We start from the raw sequence: 21,215 nt of genomic DNA, 5'->3' as shown, positions 1-21,215 counted from the left end.
CATTTATTCTGTGACATCACATGCTAACATACATTTGTTCTGAGCAATGGGTCAATAGACTCATCAAGCAGCTCGCAGCACTCCTGACTGCAGCTCTTCTTCTTCGGAAAACATTTCTTGGTATCTGTTTTTCTGTTCTAATAAAATGCCTCTACAAGTCCACAACACACATTTCTGCTCCATTTACCTCAGTGAAAGCCTTTTGCACGATCGTGCTCTTTTCTCACACTTACACACACACACACACACACACACACACACACACACACACACACACACTTAAAGGAGCACTATCACAAATAGCACCTTCAAGCCATGTCATGTATCCCAAAGATCTCTCCATCGCATTGACCATCAGTACTTTTATGACTTCCCCGCGAGGCCCTGCAGCTCATTTAGACTGCCAGAGCTTGTCAGGGACGGCCATATGCTGCTTGATACTGATTATTCTGAATCATTTCACCTCAGGGCCCAGATGCTACCTGTCTGTTGCCCTCCTCTGAGAGGGCTATTATGGCAGCAGCCTGGTGCCTGCTAAACGCCCGCTGCTTCTGCATGACTGGATGCGTCTTCTTATCTGCATCTATGTCATGATATCGTATGCACCTCGCCCCCCTCGTGGCCACCGCCTCTTTTGTTTTTCTGCTTTCACTTGTGCTACCTGTGTTTCTATGTCCAATTGAGTCCACGCATGAGGGAGGTCACTCAGCAGCAGCTTGGAAAGCAGCGTTGAAGCAAATGGACAGTTTTTCAAGAGTTTTCTGTCAGTATTTGTGTTTTCCATGAATCATGATATACAGACGAATCTTTTTGCCAGGCTTGCAATGTGTCGAAGTGTAACTGAAGAGATGCACGTGGCTGTCAAGGATTGTTTTGCTCTCTCCATCTACTCCTTCACCTTCCTGCTGGGCTTCCCTGCCAACCTACTGGTTCTTTTCGTGTACGTCCGTAAGGCTCGCAAGCGTGGCGCCACACCCAATGTGGTCTACGCCCTCAACCTGTGCCTTGCCAACCTTCTGCTCGTAGCCTGGCTGCCTGTCAAGGCCCTGGAGACGTTGCTGCAGGACTGGAGGCTACCAGGACCCGTCTGTCCCATTTACAGCTTCTTCCTTTTCTCCTCGCTCTACGGCAGCTGCCTCTTCATCACCGCCGTGACAGTCGGGCGGTACCTCAGCATCGCATTCCCCATTATTTATAAGCGATACCGCTGTGCCAGAATCTCCTGCTTCATCAGTGCTGCTCTGTGGGTCTTGGTGCTGCTCCACATCAGCATTGGCCTGATGGCTGAAGGAGGGGCCAACTTTGTCTCCATCCAGGACGATAGCTCAGCTTGCTATGATCACTTCAACACTTCCCAGCTGGCCATTCTGCTGCCATTGCGCCTGGAGATGGCCATCGTTCTGTTTATTTTGCCTCTGATCGTGACGTCCTTTTGCACGTTGCGTTGTGTTTCATTAGTGTGGCGCTCCAATTTGCGCCCTATGGGGAAAAGACGTGTTCTAACTGTTGCCTTGTCCACACTGGCGGTTTTTGTGGTGTGCTACGCTCCCTACAACACCTCGCACATTGTGGGTTTTGTGTTGGAGAAAAATGTCGAATGGAGAACATACGCTATGCTGACGAGCTCCTGTAATGTTTTCCTGGAGCCTGTGGTTATGCTAATGCTGTCGCCAGCCATGTCAAGGGGAATCATGGGAAGAATGTGTGGACGTCAAAGCCAGTTCAGTAGGATTGAGGGGCTCCGTCATCAGTGTACTACTCCCAATGACGTTGTAAATGTCAGGGCACCGCCAACAGTATCTGAGAAAAGCCCGGCTGCGGTAGACAAGACCAACGTAAGTCAAGATGTCACCGTGGGGGGAGACCTGTGTAAACCATCGCAATGAGGACATTTGGGGAAAGAGAGGACATTTGAAAAGGGCATTTCACTTCAGATTACTTTATTTGTTTGTTTGTGGACCTGTTTGCACAGAGACTCCCACGGACAATACATAAAAACATGAAATCCAAACAAATGTGAAAAGCGTTCAGAGGTTCCAATCTAATGATGAATAAAACAAATTTAATAGATAAATTTGCTAAATGAAATCTGTACAAGACTAGGACTAAGGGTAGACGCAGGTTAGAGTAACAGTAAGAGTAAATATACTTATTTTTTCCGTCGTATAAATCTAAATGTGAAATATAGTCAGTGTTGTTCCTGCGAATCATTCAAGCTACTAAAACTATTAGCAGACTTAAAAACTCTGTTTTGAACTCAGTGTTGTATTCTTGATGGATCTGAAGGTTTGACAAGACTTTGCTTTTCAAACAGTCTCTGGAACGTGGAGCAGAGGTTCCCATCAGATTGTTTTGGCCATACATGGCTCCATCTGCTGTCAGATACTGCTACTAACATGCACATGGGAATGATTTTAAATACTTTATATTGTTTAGAAAGTGTTTTGTGTTTTCAACAAGACATTGGCTGAGTCGGCATTTCTGACACATCAAACGCACAACAGAAACGTTTCTGAGAGAAAGTTTATTTGATACCGTCACCTTCTTAAAATAATTGCCGAAGACAATTTTTCTGGGCTAAAACAGCTCCTTATGATGTTTTGTCTCCTGTTTTTTGTGTTTTCTGAAAAATGTGAAGAAATGACTTTATTATATATGACTTTAATGACTTTTGATTATTTTAAGAAGGTGATCATATGTGATTAATGTTATAGTAAAATATCAAAATGTGTTAAAAGCCTGGGGGGGGGGGTACTTAGCATGAATAGTGAGTGGCTTTTGTTGCAATTTATGTTTCGTCACCTGACTTACTAACAGTTCTTTATACTTTATACCGGAACAACTTTCTTCTACGTCAGGCTCCTGATCAGATGGTTATTATTTTTATCATTATTGCTCGTTACAATCGTGTTTTTGCATCATAACTGTGAAACGGGTCTAGGAGCAGACAGGTTACCTTCAAACGCGCCCGTGTTTACTGTCTTCACAATGACCCCCCCCCCCCCCCCATGGTATTCTCAATCTTGTAAATGGAAACTCGCAGAACGCCCAGCGCCATGACTCCACACGTCATAAACACATGTTCCATCTGATGGCAAAAATACATGCAAAAAACCTGATGTACTGATCCATAATTCCTACATCTGATTTTACTTTGTAAAATGTTGTGAAATGACCTTCAAAATAAAGTAAGACATGTCCACCCTGTGTATAGTGTTATGTCCGTAGAAAGAAAGACCATTTAAATATCTGCAAGGTTAATGCCCTCACACACAAACCCACAGGAAGCTCTTCAATTAAACATGATGATGAGTGATGTGTTTGAGCCGATAACTTCAAGAAAAAAAACAGTGACATAGACTTTGATTGAGGCCTCGTGTTGTGAGACTCATCATTTTTGGGCTTCCACAGCTGAGAGAGCGATCATGTTTTATGACTACACATCCCAACAGCACCCACTGGCAAGGGTTTTATAGTAATTCATGCTCTGCAGGTGGCGTGACATCACCAAGGCATTGAACACACTTGATTTCATACATGAAATTTTAGCAAAAAGTCTGATACAAATAATCAGGTTTCATTATTTCAACAAACGTGTAGAAGAATAACAGCTATGCTGCTGAATGTGTTGGTTGCTGGGCTGCATGGTGGTGCAGTGGTCAGCACTGTCGCCTCACAGCAAGAAGGTTCCGGGTTCGAGTCCCAGCTCCAGCACGGGATCTTTCTGTGTGGAGTCTGCATGTTCTCCCTGTTCCTGTGTGGGTTCTCTCTGGTACTCCAGCTTCCTCCCACAGTCCAAAGACATCAAGAGGGGACGAGGCTGATTGATACTCTAAATTGACCGTAGGTGTGAATGGTTGTCTGTCTCTATGTGTTGGCCCTGTGATGGACTGGAGACCCGTCCAGGGTGAAGACACCTGGGATAGGAGCACAGATGGAGCTCATGCTGTTGTACGGTGAATGTAATATTCTTTAAAACATCTGTTATTTGTATGAGTTTGGTTGACATGTTAAAAACTACTGACTCTTCAATCAAGCAATTTCAAAACTTTCCTGGTCGTTAGAAGTGCTCGTTTTATATTTAATAGTCGTGCAGAGTATAATTACAATATTTCCACCATATGTCCTAATCATGTTGGTTATATAGGCTCCATATCTAGATTACATACATAGATTCTCTGCTGTAAATTACACCCACTGAAGAAGGTGTTGCTTTCCCTTCCATCAGTCCTCCAGCATTGCTGTCACATAGAATAAAGGTCTATTTAAGTTTATCAAGGGAAACCTAGAGTGAGTGTGCAATCATGGACAATGTGCGCTGCCCCCTGTTGGATGCTGCAGCTCAATAAAAGCTCCACCTTCTGTCATTTGGTGTCGTAATTAAATTATCATCATTCTTTCTCTTCGTCACCATCAAAGCCTTCGATACAAAGACCTGTTACAACACTTCCAGGTAACTTACACGGCGCGTCGGTGCGGTTGCTGGGTGATGATGTTTGCAGAGTTGTGGAGAACAAAGATCATGTCCAGAGGCTTATTAAATTTCCACGTCTGAAGGCGAGCCTGCAGATACTCAGGAGGACCTGCTTATTAAGTGCACCCTTGTGATCTGATCAGTTTGCCTCCAGGAGGAGAAGCGTGCCGGAGCGTCAGACGGGACGGTGATGGAGAATTTTCAAGTTTGACAGAGGTAAGTCGGGTTTTTGTTTTGTTTTTTCTGTAGTCAGCACAACTCAAGAAAATCCCCAAAGCAAGCACTTGGTCCAAGTGCATTTAATGAAGGTTATTTCTCCTTTGTTGTCCAGAAACCTGTAAAAATATAAAACATCTGCTGTTGAGAAAAATGAGAAAATGATCTGCTTCAGCTCTGAGTCACACTGAGCGACAGAACTAATCATTGAATTTAAACACTTAATAATGCTGATTTCCTCAAACCCTCCTGAGCAGCAACTAGTAAAATGCAATGTTTAACTCACGATTAAAATGATCGATGCGATTTTGTAATAATTTTGTCGCCTCTGACGTCTTGTAAAGCTACTGAAACAATACAAGCATAGTCTTAATTTTTGAAGCATATGCTTGTATTGTTTCAGTAGCTGGCCCCGCTGCAGTCTTGAAGTCTTGCAGCCTGATAATAAAGAACTGCAGCAGTCCAGCCTGGAAGTAACAAAAGCGTGGTTGCTAGTTTGTCGCCGTCACCTTGAGACGGAATGAATCTTTCAGAATATTTTTGAGATTTTGCACAGATGAAAAAAGGCGGTCCTTGAAATGTGTTTAATGTGGGAATTAAATCATGACTGATGTTTCTGTCGTCCAGCGGCTGGGAGAATTGGTGCACCATGCTGCAACTTTTGATGTCCGTCTACATCTTCACCTTCCTGATGGGGGTCCCAGCCAACATCTTGGCATTATGCACCTTCTGTCATAAGGTGCGACGCCGGGCGGCCCCGATAGACATCCTCCTCCTCAACCTCACCATCTCTGACCTCATCTTCCTCACCTTCCTGCCCTTCAAGATGAAGGAGGCGTTTGACAACATGGCCTGGATGTTACCCTACCCTCTGTGTCCCTTCACTGGCTTCATGTTCTATGTCACCATCTACAACAGCACTCTGCTCCTCACAGCTGTCGGCGTGGAGCGCTACCTGGGCGTGGCCTACCCCCTCAGGTACGCCCTGTGTCGCAGGCCTCGCTACGCCGTGTTGGCCTGTGTCATATTCTGGGTGGTGACCTCTCTGAACCTCAGCATCGTCTACATCATGCCCTACGCTCAGTGGAGAAACAGTGCAGACAGTAATACCTCCTGCCCTCCTCCCCCTACCTGTTACTTGAATTTCACTGAGGCTGAGCTTAAAATCGTGCTGCCGGTGCGACTGGAGCTCTTCCTGGTTCTCTTCTGCATCCCCCTCTGCATTTGCTGCTTCTGCTACGTCAACTTCATCCTCATCCTGTCCCGTCTCCCCAACATCAGCAGGCGCCGGAGGCTCCGCGCTATCGGTCTGGCCCTCGGCACCCTGATAGTATTCGCCGTCTGCTTCGGGCCTTATAATGCCTCGCACGTGGTGGGGTTCATACGTGAGGAGAGTGAGTGGTGGAGGGACGTGGCGCTGCTCTCGAGCACCCTCAACGCCTGCCTGGATCCATTTATCTTCTATTTCTCCTCGGCAGCTGTCAGGAGCATGTTGAATCACTGCTTCAAGAGCATCATGGCGAAGCTGCACATCCTGGGGTGTGGAGGACCCCCGCACTGACATCACCCCTCGGACCGAGCTCTGTAAGGAAGCAGTACCTCCCGGGAAGTTTTGAGGATGTCTTGTGAAGTACGTTTTGAGGCAAAAATAAAATAAAATATGCATAGAATAAATTGGAAAAGGAAAAACTTCCGTTTAGATTTCAAGGTGCTCAGGACTGACGGTGTCAGGTGTTGTGGATGTTTATCACACATTTGGCCGGCACGCAGACATAAAGGCAGCTTCCCCAGGTAAAACTTAACCCTGGAGACTGCCGGGAATCCCAAACCAGCAGGAAGAGCATGAGTATTTTGAACCTCAGTCATTCAGGGATTCATGGATAAGTAGCAGAAATCTCTCAGAAACTGGTAGTTCGTGAAAGGTCCTGAAAACTGGAATTTTATGCATTCTTGGTTCGTGTTAAAACCTCGGCTGCAGCATCGTGGATCGGCCAAAACCACCAATCTGTTTTGAACAGACCTCTGAACAGTCCGTCGTAGTGATCCAGCCAGCATGAGATGAAAGCTTCTGCCAGTTTCTTCCATCGTCTTTTAGCGCTCATTCAATCCCAATTTTCAAGAAACAGCATTTTATAGTTTTGCTGAGTGGCAAAGTTGTAACGTAAGGGATGTTGGTGCATTTAGATCTCATACTTGGTAGAATAAACCGATTGATGACCATGAGTATCTTCATGATCCCATTACTGCCATTGTAGATCTGAACCCACAGCAGTTGTGAACGTGATTAATTGTTAAGCGTTAAAAGTCGGCAAGGTCGACATCTTCTTTATCAAAGGTTCTTCCATTTATGTCCTTTCCTCTTGATTTCCGTTCTGAGAATTGCGAGCCAGCTTCTTGTCATTACAAACACTATGGCAGTGTTAACTGGTGATAAGCCATCTCCTGCGGGTACTGCTGCAATTTGAGGGATCCTAGTAGGTTCTGGGTTTGGGAGCAGCTGGTTTAACAGACACGTCCACAACATTTGTTCGCCTGTGGTCCACCTGTGGTGAACTTGGTCTTCTTGTGCGTTGTAGAGCATCGTCGCAGACGCGCAGCGTCCTGGTTGAGTAAAAGTGTAACAGCTGTCTGCCTTTGACTCGATTTAATCAAACTTGACGGTTTTATAGCGCGAGGCTATTAAAAAGCAGGGTAGATAAGCAATAAGACGATCCTGTCCTCCGCTGATCAAACTGGAAGTTATAGACAGAAGTGTAAACAGTAACAGTATAAAGTATGTTCCCCCTGGTGTGAAGGGACCTCATGGAGGACTGCAGCCTACAGACTAATAACTGTCCATGGTCATTTCCGGACAGGAATAATGAACTCAGTGCTCCTGCAGGTGGATACACTCGGATAAAAGGGCTTTATGACGTCCGTCACCTATGTGAAGTCAGCGAGCTCAGCGACCATTTATAACACCTTGTTCCCTACAGCAGGTAGAATTGCATGTTCATATACGTCTTAATATCCGTGAGCTCTACATGAATATTCACTCGGGTGCAGATGTCACTCATTGAGGAGTCGTGGTGCCTTAAGAGCACAGAGGGTTGACTCTCCTCATATAAAACCTTCCTGAATAAATAAAGGTCAAAAACAAAAACTGAGACGCTGGCATTTTATTTATTTCTAACAATGAAATTAGTATTGAAAAAATCCACAGGATTTTTTTTTTTGTTCTTGTAATTACGGATATTTTAACCTCAATTTTTCTTGCACCTTCCCAGAATGTAAAAAAACAGACAAAAACAAACACAAACCCCGGACAATGAAGGTGCTACTACGTTTTATGCGGATTCAATCCCCTCTGCTTATGCGGGGCCGGGGTCGCGGGAGCAGCAGCCGAAGCAGAGAGACCCAGACTCCCCTCTCCCCAGCTACTTTGTCCAGCTTCTCACGGGGGATCCCGAGAAGTTCCCAGGCCGGTTGTGAGACAGTCTCTCCGACGTGTCCTGGGTCTTCCCCGAGGCCTCCTACCGTTTGGACGTGCCCTGAACACCTCCCCAGGGAGGCATCCTGATCAGATGCCCGAGCCACCTCATCTGACTCCTCTTGATGTGGAGGAACAGCTTCTGTACTCCGGGCTCCTCCCAGATAGTGGAGCTTCTCACCCAATCCTGCAGCCACCAAACCGGATCCCCTAAACACCCTGGCTGTGCCTGAAGATTTTGTCCTTAAAAGTTATGAACAGAATCGGTGACAAAGGGCAGCCCTGGCGGAGTCAAACCTTCACTGGGAGTGAGTCCGACTTACTGCCAGCAATGTGGACCAAGCTCTGGTGCCAGTCATATCGGGAGCAAATTGCCCGAATCAGGTGCTCCGATACCTCATACTCCCGGAGCACCGCCCACGGGAGACTGGTTGGGCAAACTCCCATGTAACCTCAAGGACCCTGCTGAGAGTTGAGAGCTGGTCCACAGTTCCACGACCAGGACAAAAACTACACTACTCTTCCTGGATCCGAGTATCGACTATCCAACGCACCTTCCTCTCCAGAACCCCCGTGTAGACCTTACCAGGAAGGCTGAGGATTGGGATCCCACAGTAGCTGGAACACACCCTCTGACCCCCCCCCCCCCCCCTTCTTAAAAATCGGAACCACCACCTCGGGTCTACTCATCCAGAGGCACCGCCCCCGATGTCAGCACGATGCTGCAGGGTCGTGTTAACATCCGCAGCATCCAGGCCCTGATAAATCCTACATAAAAATATGATAAAATTCTGAATATACAGTCGCTCTTTTCACTGCTTTATGTACTTAACATTAAAGATGATTTCTGTGGTGCTCCTGACTGTTTCATGAAGACACTGCTCAAGATGCCACCATTAGTGACGTCACCAAAAGTTTTAGTCCCCAAAACAGAGAAAATAGGGCCCAAGTTACAGCAAATACTGTAAATTCCCTTTTTGTCGTTTCCCGCTGGAGAAGTTGCTGCTTTTCCAAGTTCAGTTTCCACAGAACAAACTTCACGACTCAGATCTTCTATTTTCCTTGTAACATATCACAACAACGACAGTTTTTAAACATAGTATTTATTCAAAAATTAAATATGATAACCCGATAAAACGCTTAATTTAGGACCATGATCAAGTAGGTGTTAAGACAAAAAAAAACAACACAAAAAAACAACAACAAAACAAACAACTTTACTTCTAAAAGTGACACACTCTCATAATCAGGTAAAAACCAAACAAGCACATGAACAGACTGAAACCCAAACATCATTCTTCTTTGTGAGCGTGACATGCAGCCAACGACAGAGGTGCGATTTGTTTATGTTGGGAATCCCCTCTCACGGAAGAAAGGCTCTAGTGATGAGACGACGGCACCGTCCCACAACTGTAAACGTCTACACTTCACATCGGAAAAGAGAACATGAAAGAGAGCGCATCAGACAAAGTGATTGCACAGAACCTTTACCATTACTTCATTATTGCTGTCCACGAGGAGATTACACCCAAAGACGTTTGATTTGCCTTTCAACGACCCACCGTCAGACGTCTTAACCCCACAGAGATGTTTCTCTTTGTCTAACAACAGTTCTAATATGTGACTGATGTTTTCTGGCTTCTGGAGTCCCCCAGAAGTCATGCAGGAGGGGGGGGGGGGGGGACGACGACAAAAAAATGAACATCTTAGTCAGGTTGAGTGGTGGCAAGGTGACTCATTGAAAGACAAATTATTTTCAGGTGAAGTATCGCTTTAAGAAGGAACGATCAAGAGTGATGGAAGAAAGTGTTTACAGGCAGTAAGAGGTGATACAGAGAAATACAGCCCAAAGAATGATGCTACAGTATGTTTAGCTACTTGTTTCAGAAGGGCTTCCCTAGCTTTTTGTTGCTGTTGTTTTTTGTAAGAAATGTCTGGGTTGTGCTTGAGAGTGGCCGCCTACTGAACAGATCCCCACAGGTCTTTTGGTCCTGTCAGCTCAAATGGATCAATTCTGCATACTGTGTGTACTTGGCATATGTCAGAAAAACACACGCACGCACACACACACAAATAAGCCATATATAAACACGCACAATCACACCTTACAGTATCATCATGGAGAATGAATATATACATACATACATATATACTGCATATATGTATGCATACACATACACATACTTTTCACTGTACTTAACGTTAAGATCTCCATGATTTACTTGTTTTTCAGCACCATCAGTAAAGGCACAGTCTGTAAAGGAGCCATCAGTCCGAGGATGACCTCTCAACCCTCCTCGTGTGAATGAAATCCGATTTACTCACTTCACGGGCTTTTGAGACAATAAAGTTCAATTCAAAACCAAAAGGGAGGCTTCATCTCATCACTTGACGACAAAACAAACCCAAAATGTCTCCGTGCAGCAGGTCCGGGACAGCAAAGTTCTACTTTTCACGAGCATTGCATCATCAAATTTGGAAAATGATAACAGACCACTAGAGCTCTTAAATGTTTATATCACGACAGCTACTATGAATCCGTGGTGCGTGCATTTCCACATCTCCTCTCTGCTTTGTTTCATATGAAGACGGGAGGGAAAAGGCATCTTATGTCCAGCGTTGTGGGACACAAAGCCCGACCGACAGGTACGTATCCCAGGTGGACACGGAATTCCTCCCGTACGGCTCAATACAGACAAAGCAAACAATGCTGAACACGCCCGTCGCTAACTCAAGGACAAGCAAAGGCTGGACCATCGGAGACATCAACGCAACATCAAGCAGACAGGGCGACAGACTGAGTGTGCCACCAAGTCTGCTCTCTCAATGAATCTAATGCCCACCTCCTAATCTTGGCTCAGACGTGAAACATGCTTCTTAAGTGCAGTAAAATAGCGTCATCTCTCAGCCTCTCTGATAACATACAGTCTATATATATTTGTATTTCATGAAATATTAAATAATTGCTTTCTTTCTTAGCAGCTCAATGAGGCTAGCACAGTTTGCAGGAAATAGACCGTCAGTGCAATGCTGTACGTCTCAACAGTCGTTCAGCCCCGCCCCTCACGCCGGCCAGGCACATCGGTTCGGTCAAGGCCACGTCAGAGTCCAGAGACGCGCTGACCAGTCTGGCATCAGAAGGGATCGATGAGCAGTAGAGCTATGCTGATAAGGTACATCTCTGAGTTTTATTCTTGACTAGTAAATCATCTTTGTGTATAAATGGAGCAGACAGACAATATTTGCCTTATTGCATATTGACACTGTTTTCTCAAGTGCGACACAACTTGGAGTTAAAGACCTGGACTAGAAAAGCAGCGGCTGCGTGTCGTCTCCAGGCTGCTGGGAAGCTGCTCTGTTTCACAGCATCGGACCGAAGCCCCGAGAGCTTGACAGTGGGTCATCTTTTGTTTTGTTTTCTCCGACTTTGTTTTTCAAATCAGAATTTCTTGCCGTTTAAAAAAATAATAATAATAATTTTGTGAATCATAACAAAGTAAAATCATCTGTTGAAGAGACAAACAGGTTTCGGGGATTTTTTTTTTCCCTCCTAACAAACAGGTGATCTTGTTATCAAGCAACAAATGTGTCTTAGTCGCCATTTGGTTTCAAAAATCACATTTTTGGGGAGGCAGGTGTGAGTGTGGGAGACAGATTAATGTGTGGACCAAGACTGGAAAAAAAGAAAAAAAAATTATCCAGAAACTTATAAAGCCCAAGTAAATGTTTCTCATTTTATTCTGTTATTAGAAGAAAAAGTAGATTTAACTTATATATTAGAAACATTATTGTGTGACGCTGGCAGAAACAGCAGCGTCCTTATAAAAGTCTGCTTTTATTTCTTTTGAACAGTGCAGGCCGAATCATTTTTGAGGTGGGAATCCAGAAATGATGGAGAGAACAAACATCAGAAACCATCGTGCACACTTGACCTGCTCGTGACAACTGTGCATATCCAGCCTCTCGTGTCGTCTCGACAGTGATTTTCTTCGCTCAATACACCAAGAGAAGCCCCCCCCCAGACCAACGAACTATTATTAAAAAAAACAAAACTGCTTCCTGCCAGCGTTTCTCTCTCCAGAATATCAGGCACTTGGTTGTAATCTCTCTAAACACCTTCGGACCATGTCTGCAGCATTGGTCCTGCTTGATCATTAGACTGTTAAATACTGTACATTCCTGGATCCAAGTTCATTGTCACCTGCCCAAACTGACTCCAACCCGCCCTCGTTGCTGGAGGGACGACATTCAGCACCCGCCCTGCTCGCAGCACCCACACCTTATTGCACTCAGAGGCTCTCTGACAACTAGACCGGTCAGCTCTTCATGTAAAAACTACAAAAAAGGCATGTGGTCTTCACAAGATGCAAACTGTTCACTCTTCTCTATTGCTGGGAAAAAAGAAAAAAAAATCACGTTATTTTAAGTTAAAAAGAAAAGAAAAACAAAACTCACGAGTATTAAGACGAATAAAAACGCGCGACTCGGTAAGAAGCTGAACTACAAGTAAGAGAGTTTTAAAAGGGTTTGGTAGCCGTGGCGTTGTACTCCAACAATCCTCTCCTCACAGTAAGGCACGAAATGCCTTAAAAATGGCTGTAAGTGGCTTTGTCTTTAAAAAAAAGAATAAATGAAGATTTCATTCAGTGTCTGTGTTGGTAGAGTAACCACCGACTTAAAGGGAGAGTAAATATTAAGGCAGACTTCTCAGGAAAAACTGAGCACTGTAGCACGAGTATACTCAACTACCTTGTTGCCATGGCAATAACCAATTTGCTTGACGAATCAGACGGTGCACAGAGAAACATGTAAAGCCTTGTACGACATAAACCAGCAATGCCAAGCTTTGCTTCGAGGCCACCGAGTAACAAAAATCAGCTGTTTTGAAATCGCCGCTACCTTGCCATGCTTTGTTTCGTTTTTTTTTTGTATCCAAAACACACAAAAAAGCTGCTGTAAAATCTGGAAGGCGACGATATGACTTAAGCATTAACAATTCGTTTTTTAAAAAAAGAGAAAAGAATGCATGATGATTAAAATACAGCAGGCAAGGAGGAGGAAGAGATGCCTGAGCAGAAACACAGAAACAACTGGCTGGTTTCAAACTGCATGACCGAGATGCATTCCTCACTGGCGTATGACATCTTTATGAAGCACGCTGTCGCCACTGTCGCCGCCATGTTCCAGTGCTGCACCAGCATGGTGTCGCTCTGCAGTTGAAGCAGCTGATGGAAGGTGGGACACTAAGACCGGCTGGTAAAGATGGAGGGATGTGGAGGGCTGGTCAGGCAAAGTACATGGTCCTCAGTGTGTCATGATGGATCTGAACGGCCTTGGCCAGCGCTTGGGGGTCCCTGCCGTTGCTCTGCCCTGAGATGTGGCTGCCCTCCGCACTGCCGAGACAAATTGCGCATGGAGGCGGAGATAAATAACCATGAGTTACATGATCAGGACGTAGGTTACTGTCACTTAGCCAGGTCTGCATTTGTAATGTTCATTTAAGAAGGGTTCTTACGAGTTTCACACTATAAACACATTGAATTAAAGGACTTCTCCCTACCTGTCGTGTTCTTTGTCGACCAGATGGTAGCGAGCGCGGAAGGCCACAAGGTGGGCGTAGTAGGCCGGTGCTGGGATGGAGACGGAGCGCGTGCAGCGTACGTAAGTGTGGCACAGCTGGTAGGTGAGGAGCTGGAACTCGTCGGCAGTGAAACAGTTGTCATCCCACAGCACGTGGTAGTGAGAAGGCCGGCTCGTACCCTGAGGGGACGGAAAGAGAGTTAATGGCACCCGAGGGAAAGCAGTTCCATGGAGAGAGGACAAACAATCGGCAGCTAAAATTAAAAGGAAGTGGGGAGAGAGTGTAACGAGTTACAGGTTGAATTCACTCAGTGGCCATGCGTGATGTGGCTGCAGGCAAATCTACTGGAAATAGAACTTTTCCACACTTTTTCAACACATGATGCACTGGCTGAGCATCACAGCTACTCAAGGCCATGAGAGTATGGAAGCTGAAGCCTTAAATCAGGTAACCTGTGAAATAAATCACCGTCTATGGAACGGAAGAATACCCATAAGCCTGTTTTAACTGAGCTGGTGAGTCAGAGAAATAAAATGCATCAAGGGTTAAAAGTTATTCCATGAATTAATGCCAATATTTTTTTGCCTCTGCAAATAAAGGCAAATAAATAAATGTGTCTTAAAACACCAATGAAATTGATCGATATGTTGTTTCAGGTCATGAGGTTCCAGAAAATCAAGTTAAGGTTTTTCTTTATCCATGTCTGAAATCATTATTATCAAATCACAGCAACAATTAATGAAACTTTATAAACCAATTACCTTTCATAGTTGTCGTGAGTTTTAAGGGGGAATTAGAGTAATAACAGGGAGCAACACATGGTTCTTTTAAAGCTGCGTACCTGGATTCCAGTGTGACTGCAGAGGTAAAAGTCAAACTCGTACGGGTGTGTGATGTCTGTGTCCACGGTTGTTCCTGCAGGAATGTTTCCGCTTCTTCCATCCTGCCGGGAGATTGTATTTCAAGAAACAGGTGTCAGACTACATTAAACTGTCTTAACAGGCAGAAATTCAGGTAAAACAAAGACTCCTTAATATCTCCTTTCCTGTTTGTCTCCTGTTAAGTCAAGTGTTACTGATAGAAATGACGTGACACCCACCCGGTCATTGCGATCTGCACAGAAGAGGCGTGTGTGATGCCGTTTCTGAACAACAATGTAAGTAATCCCAGGCTGGTATTCCTTCTCCAGACTGATGCAAGCCTCCCTGATAGCCAGCAGCTCGTAGTACAGCACCTACACAGAAGAACAGACGAGTGGATCAACTCTGAAATATGAAATCATTTCAGGTGAGGAGCATGAAGACAACCTGCCACGTGATGATGTAGACACTGCACAACGACACTTGTTTTTGTAAAACAGCTTCACTCCATACAGATAAAAACCATCAAACGTCTGGAGAGAGTGATCGGTTGTACCTGTCTGAACTGGCCCTCAGACACCCCATCCCTATAAAAGATTATTCTTGTTGGCTTGTAGCGGGTGGATTTGTAGAACTGGATCAATAGCTCTCGCACCATGGATGACAAGTCCTGGATGACTTCCTGTCTGGGCCTCTGGACCCGCACCGTTGCACAGTACCTGCTAGGGTGGGCGTCCATGCTGCCCACCACCTGTAGAGGAACAAGTTGGACATCAGGGAACATGAACAGATCAACTCTACTGCTGTGGACAAGCAACATTTCTGGTTTTCCTGAGCTTTTACGCAACAGTTCAGGTGCAGACATGTTGAACTAGAAACAGAGGCGCCAACATGGTTGATGTCAGTTCAACAACACACGGTGCAGTTGGACACAGAGTGGCAGACTCACCGCTGCGATGGATGGTTTCTTCCCATCTCCTGCTGGAGGATGAGTGACATCAGCGCCAAGGAAGATGATAGGCTGCTGGAATACAGAGGGCCTGGGTGGACAAGAAGACACAATATGACCCTCGACCCAATTTGCTCCTGATAGTGAACTAACAGGAAACATCTCTGAAGCTCACAGCGAGACAGAGAACCTGGAAGGTCTTTGTTAGCAGTCTCTTTACCGTTGGTGTGGAACTAGGATGTTGTTGATGCCTCCCAGTTTGACGTTGATCTTGAGGCAGAGGTTGGAGAGGGTCTGAGGGGATGTCTTCACAACATTCTTCACCTGGACACACTGGGTGGCCATGCCGAGGAGGGTGTCTCCCACCCGCTTCACCTCAGCTGTGGGTCAGGGATTAAACCGTCACGTGAACACACAGATATATTTAACACTATTAACCGAATAAAATTAAACAACTCAGGAACTTCATCACGTAACTGACTGACAAGAGGAGTTTCCTTCCTACACACAATGGCCCTCGTTCATGAAATGTTCTGACACACTACAGGACCTTCCTGCCCTCATTTTAGTATACAGACAGGAAAGAAGCAAAGCCTGATGGTGATTTGTAACTCGTACCTTTTGACAGGAGCAGTAAGACGACAACGAGGGCTAAAAAAGTCCTGTAGTGTGTAAGAATACAAGCATTTCATTTTTGAGGCTCACTGACATCTGGAATGTACAGCTGTTGTCTAATTCTGAATTTGCAGGTTGTGTTTCATGTCCGTACCGTAGACGGGTGTTTTGCCCGGCAGGATTATGATGATAAGCTGCAGCCCAGCGTAGGTGTTCTTCAGGTGTCTGAACATGGGCTCCACACTGTCTGCTCCCTGCGCATATTTACAGAAACACGGCTGACCCTGGATTGGCATCCCAGCATCCTTTGAGATTTTCCGTAGTTGGTCAGTGAAGCTCCTGAGTGCAAAAGAAAACAAAACAAAAGAAGAGCATATTCATGAAAAGTCTCGTAGTAGTGTAAAATATGAGCGACAGACTGAAAATGCATAATTAAATCTGAAAACAGGGACTGCCTTTTGAGACAGATGTAAAATCCTCTGGCTGCCTGAAAAGCATTATTAGTTTCCAGGAAATAACAAAATCAAATGTTGGTGTGTTGTCCTGGTGGTGGAGGCAACTCGGACGCCTTGAAAGCAAATCACAAATTAGACACAAGGACAGAAATGAATAATGCGTCTATTATGTCTTTGACCTTCATCGTTTCACTGTTCCAGTATCTAATCACCTCACTAGCTACTTTTTTCCGTTTCAGTGACTCACTTGAGACTCTCCTCACGACACTGTCTCTGGGTAGCGAAGCAGGCGATGGCCCACATCTTGATCTCCACGCCAGTGTGAAACTGCTTCCCCCTCATGTCCCACACCCCTTGGCTGGGTGTGGCCACCGTGCGGTTCTGCAACGACAGTGCAGGGTTGATCTGCTGGGGCTGGCAGTCACACACGCGCATACAGTTCCATGGACACGCACACACACACACACACAGTGACTGGTTTCGAAAGATTCCGGCAGCCAGTGGAAACTCAAGGTCGGGGGGTACTAATCAATACAGTAGGTGATATAGTAAATGGCTGATGGGGTGTATAGCTTCTATTTAGGACAGACATGCAAACAAAGTAGTTTTTACACTAAACTACTTCTATGGATGATGTCACAAGCACATGCGCATGAGAGAGAAAAATCTCAGCAAATTCATAGAAGGAAGAGTTTATGGAGAAAAGGAAAAATATATGATGCAACCAAAGATAATCATGGAATAAATTACAAGCACATCAAACACGACAAAATAAAAGCTGCAGGGTTTCTCCTCAGAGATGTGTGCTGATACACAAAACTGCAGGAATGTGCAAGTTAAGTGATGATGATGGGATTTGAGTTTTTTTTCAATCCTGGGTCAGTAGAAAGATCTTTAAAAGGTGTAACTGTGTTTTTAAATCCACGTTTTCACTTTTGTTCATAAACTAGGCGAAACCTTGCAGTGTCAAACACACAATGACATGTTGAAGGAAACAAGTGCAAATGAAGCGTGATTTAAAGTGAGGGTACCATAAAGGGTTCAGAGCTCACCCTGCCGCCATACTGCAGCATGGGGGCCGGCAGGACGCGGCCCGTCACCTGAGCCATCTCATCACGCACGCGGAACTGGAACTCCTGAACAAATGGGTCCGCCTCATAATTTGCACTCCGCACCTGAGAGGAGAGGAAAGTTGGTTTTGATAAACAAGAACAATGAAGTCGTCAGAGGGGTTTTTCTTGGAGCGGTACCATCTGTGTTCTTACTCACCAGCCTGCTGATCTCCTCCTGCCTGTCTGGGGCAGAGCGGGCAGTTGCTTTTATCATGGTCGACGTCTGGTTATCCGTTAGCTTCTTAATGCAGCGCTGGCCAGCAACGATGTTGCACACCTACATTAAAAAAAAAAAAACCCAGTTCAGGTTAATCCCCATTTGAATTTTTAATCCAGCCTGATAATCATTAAGTGAATTGCCTCTTTTCCCCATTGTTTTCATGCAGGCAGCTCTATCGTTGGTGTGGGATGTTATTGTGTTGTTTTTTCTCAAACCTGTAATGAAAGCTGCAGTATAGTTTCAATGCTACGAGCAGTTAAACTGATATTATTCACGATGATCAAAGACACTGAATAGTTGTGCGTTCATATTACGTGTTTACAGACTCTGGGCATCACTGTTTAAAATCACTGAGCAACGGTGGGTACAATTCACAGGTCTGGAACTTTAAGACCTGCCAGCAGGCTCAAGAAGCGGGCTGAATTCTAAACATCTTAGGTGTGATATTAATTCTTATATTTCTGGTTTATATTCCCTGGAGACGCTGTCCCAGGACTACTCATTTGGCAGAGAATGATAGTGCCAGCATCAGTCCTCACCTCCAGAGGCAGGTAGGTGTGTTTCTGTTCCTGGCCCACCTGCAGACAAGGCAGGTGGGGATACTTCAACTGCAAATTATACTTCTCTCTGAAGTACTGCGCTACTGTGCGTTCAACGGTCTGACCACTCTCAAGCTGCAGAGGAAATCTGCCGATTTCAAAGGAAACACGAGTGAGAGGGTTGTATTGTTGGATCAGTTTTGAGCGTTGGTTGACAGCTACAGTTAAAAACCTACGTCTGGTGGCTGGCGGGGCGGCGCGTTACATTGCAGACTCTGTACTTCCTACGCATGGTTCCACAGTGTGTCACTTCCACTTTCAGACCTGCAGAGAGAAAGAGAGGAGGCATCAGTAGAAATAAACATCAGACACCATGGCCATTTCTTTACGTCATTAAGATTAAATGGATTGCTTCTATCTCCTGTATGCTTCAAATTAACTCTAGAATAACAGAACTTCAGCGTCCTCGGGAGCTTCCTGTGCTGCAACACACACGGTGGGGGATGAGGCCATCGCCCGCTGACATACGGTACCTTTGATTTCTTTGGTGAACTTGACCCTGTGGGAGTCAGTGAGAGGCCGAGGCTGCTCGTCGATGTTGTGAATGTCCAGGACCTCACACATGAACTGGATGACTGGCTGGGCTTTATAAAAAGCTGTGGCTGACACTGAAATACAGGACAAGGTCATATTGGAAAACTAACAACACAAATGGCGGAAGTGCTTGAAGGCTTGTTGAGAGACACGACAGCTTTTTGGGGTATCAAAAGTTGTAACCAATGTGAGCGTATTTTATAAAGATGAAACAAGATCTATTTTAGGGCCCCGGGATTTTTTTTTTTCTCCAATCGTTTTATTTTTTCCAAGGCTTTTTATTTGATTTAAATAAAATAGTCAAGAGTTGTGTATTTCATCGACTGATTGGTTTTCATTAAAAAATATGAGGTTTTTTTAGGGGGGGGGGGGTGATTTCTTAGAGCCCTAAAGATCAACAAAGGCAGTCTTGCGCAAAAAATCAGGGTGATATGAACTGGTCATGAGGCTGACAACTATAAAAGATCTGTTGAATGAGTTATTGAGTTGATATGATCTCAGATTTCATTGTCACAAGTGCATGTCGACATGACTAATAACCTTTTTAAGAAGACAATGTGCCCTGGTTTCTTAATGCTTGCTCACCGTCGATGTTGAGCATCATTTTCCACATGGCTGGTCGTACTGACTGGTGAAAACCAAACCACACCTCTCTCCCTCCACCCAGCGGGTGATCGTAGCCTTCTGGGGAGGAGAAGAAGGATCGTCCAACAGGGGTGTATCTGATGAGGGCACAAAGGTGAAAGACAGTTAACGCCACCAGGGCTGGGCAACACTCCCCATGTGGTTCACTGGGTGCAGTGCTGCGGTGACAGAAGGAGTTTCTCCAAAACTATGCTGAGTGACAACTGGAGTCGGTCTGTTTATTGGTTATTTAGCAGAATCTCTCAAAAAGTAATCACCCCTTTCTGTGGACATGTGGAAAACTTTTCTCTACATTTTTAACCACGAGTTCTTACTTCATGGAGGGTAAGTGTCGGAGGACCACGTCCACAGCATGAACAGGGTTAGTGCTAATGGGTTTGTCCAGGTCCACTGGTTCAGCAATGCCGCGTCCGGTCAAGACTTCATGTAGCATGTGCCAGCTGACCAATGACACAAACCTAATGGTGACCTTAAATGGGCGGTCCTTCCCCCCTTCACCTGGTAGGGTGACATCCAGGTCAACCTAAGGAGAAACCCAAGGTTATTTGATACATTGATTAGATTATTAAAAAGTAACTAAACTGGCTGAAAGATGTCACGATGTCCTTCTTGACAGACAGCCAGGGATCAGTTACAAACAGGCAGGAGTTTCCAAACTGCAGAAGAAAGACCAGTTGGACTCTTACCCCACTCGTGGCAACAGGAAGAGCGTTGGCAGTGTAGAGGCTTTTCTTCCCATCGTAAACTGGAAGACTGTCACCAAAGATGGTCACCTTGAAGTGCTGAACCATGGAGTCCACCACCTCTCTAAAGGGACCAGGAAAAGCCCACATCAGCACAGTCGACATATCCAAACTGAACATTACACGAGAACTCTGTATTCAAACCAGTTCAGGATTTCAAGCTGCTACCTGTTGACACGGCGAGGACATTTATCAGGTTTGATGTCCACTTCATACAGGTAGACATCGATCTTGGGGATTTCCACCTGGAAGCAGTTAGCAAGAAGCTTGATGGGCTTCCCGATGGTGCCATAGCCTGGCCGCCGGGGCAACGTAAAAAGGGCTTGGGCACCAGCGGCTCCTACAAATAACACACAAAACAATAAGTAGGTAACAATTCTACAATATTAGCTAAGTTTACACAATGACAACTTGAATAGCTGTAAATATGACAGCATCACCAACATCCCTCCAGCTCTACGAAGCATCTTTGCAGCTTTCATATCATATCATATCATTCATATCATTCATATCTCACCACAGCAGGTAACACAATCTCAGGGAAAACCACTAAATCCCTTCTTGACTCTACAGACAGAGACCAGCTGCTCAACAATACTGGTCACACATGTTGGAACAGTTGAGCTGTTCAAAATTGTTTCACTACACGGCACGTCAAGGGGTTTACAATCTAATCCACGACATTGAAATCATGTCAAATGACTTTTCCTCTGCTAAAGTGCAAACAATGATTGAAATAACTG

General features: G+C 45.1%; 3 protein-coding genes across 5 annotated transcripts in view; 2 read left to right on the top strand and 1 right to left on the bottom strand.

Annotated features, from left to right (window-relative positions):
- Positions 1-609: 609 nt before the first annotated feature.
- Positions 610-2,664, top strand: LOC147240835 (free fatty acid receptor 3). Its single transcript, XM_086194367.1, has one exon. The coding sequence runs from the start codon at positions 783-785 to the stop codon at positions 1,884-1,886; it is 1,104 nt and encodes a 367-aa protein (XP_086050493.1). The 5' UTR covers positions 610-782; the 3' UTR covers positions 1,887-2,664.
- A 2,675-nt stretch (positions 2,665-5,339) lies between these two features.
- Positions 5,340-6,265, top strand: LOC147240834 (free fatty acid receptor 3-like). Its single transcript, XM_086193152.1, has one exon. The coding sequence runs from the start codon at positions 5,340-5,342 to the stop codon at positions 6,249-6,251; it is 912 nt and encodes a 303-aa protein (XP_086049278.1). The 3' UTR covers positions 6,252-6,265.
- Positions 6,266-8,986: 2,721 nt separating this feature from the next.
- Positions 8,987-21,215, bottom strand: part of ago3b (argonaute RISC catalytic component 3b) — a 16,558-nt gene continuing 4,329 nt past the window's right edge. The window contains exons 3-20 of one of the 3 annotated variants that reach the window (XM_086193781.1): positions 20,641-20,812; positions 20,416-20,536; positions 20,044-20,252; positions 19,670-19,806; positions 19,024-19,158; positions 18,727-18,814; positions 18,491-18,638; positions 17,889-18,008; positions 17,651-17,794; positions 16,867-17,000; positions 16,319-16,503; positions 15,770-15,929; positions 15,550-15,640; positions 15,157-15,351; positions 14,840-14,974; positions 14,582-14,683; positions 13,720-13,919; positions 8,987-13,552 (exon numbers count right to left, since the gene is read on the bottom strand). In XM_086193781.1, the coding sequence (XP_086049907.1) occupies positions 13,444-13,552; positions 13,720-13,919; positions 14,582-14,683; positions 14,840-14,974; positions 15,157-15,351; positions 15,550-15,640; positions 15,770-15,929; positions 16,319-16,503; positions 16,867-17,000; positions 17,651-17,794; positions 17,889-18,008; positions 18,491-18,638; positions 18,727-18,814; positions 19,024-19,158; positions 19,670-19,806; positions 20,044-20,252; positions 20,416-20,536; positions 20,641-20,812 (2,585 nt within the window). In that variant the 3' untranslated portion in view covers positions 8,987-13,443. Of the gene's footprint in view, positions 13,553-13,719; positions 13,920-14,581; positions 14,684-14,839; positions 14,975-15,156; positions 15,352-15,549; positions 15,641-15,769; positions 15,930-16,318; positions 16,504-16,866; positions 17,034-17,650; positions 17,795-17,888; positions 18,009-18,490; positions 18,639-18,726; positions 18,815-19,023; positions 19,159-19,669; positions 19,807-20,043; positions 20,253-20,415; positions 20,537-20,640; positions 20,813-21,215 lie in introns of all 3 variants that reach the window. The other 2 variants (XM_086193780.1, XM_086193782.1) reach the window with 2 other exon arrangements.

The sequence above is a fragment of the Aulostomus chinensis genome, chromosome 22, assembly GCF_037954235.1.
Source record: "Aulostomus chinensis isolate RoL2024-O1b breed Wild chromosome 22, RoL_Achi_v1.0, whole genome shotgun sequence".
NCBI lineage: Eukaryota > Metazoa > Chordata > Actinopteri > Syngnathiformes > Aulostomidae > Aulostomus > Aulostomus chinensis.
This window is presented reverse-complemented; position numbering and strand designations above follow the sequence as displayed.

What these genes read in the sequence shown, in the direction of transcription:
- LOC147240835 (XM_086194367.1), top strand. Translation starts at nt 783, where the DNA reads ATGAATCATGATATACAGACGAATCTTTTTGCCAGGCTTGCAATGTGT.
- LOC147240834 (XM_086193152.1), top strand. Translation starts at nt 5,340, where the DNA reads ATGCTGCAACTTTTGATGTCCGTCTACATCTTCACCTTCCTGATGGGG.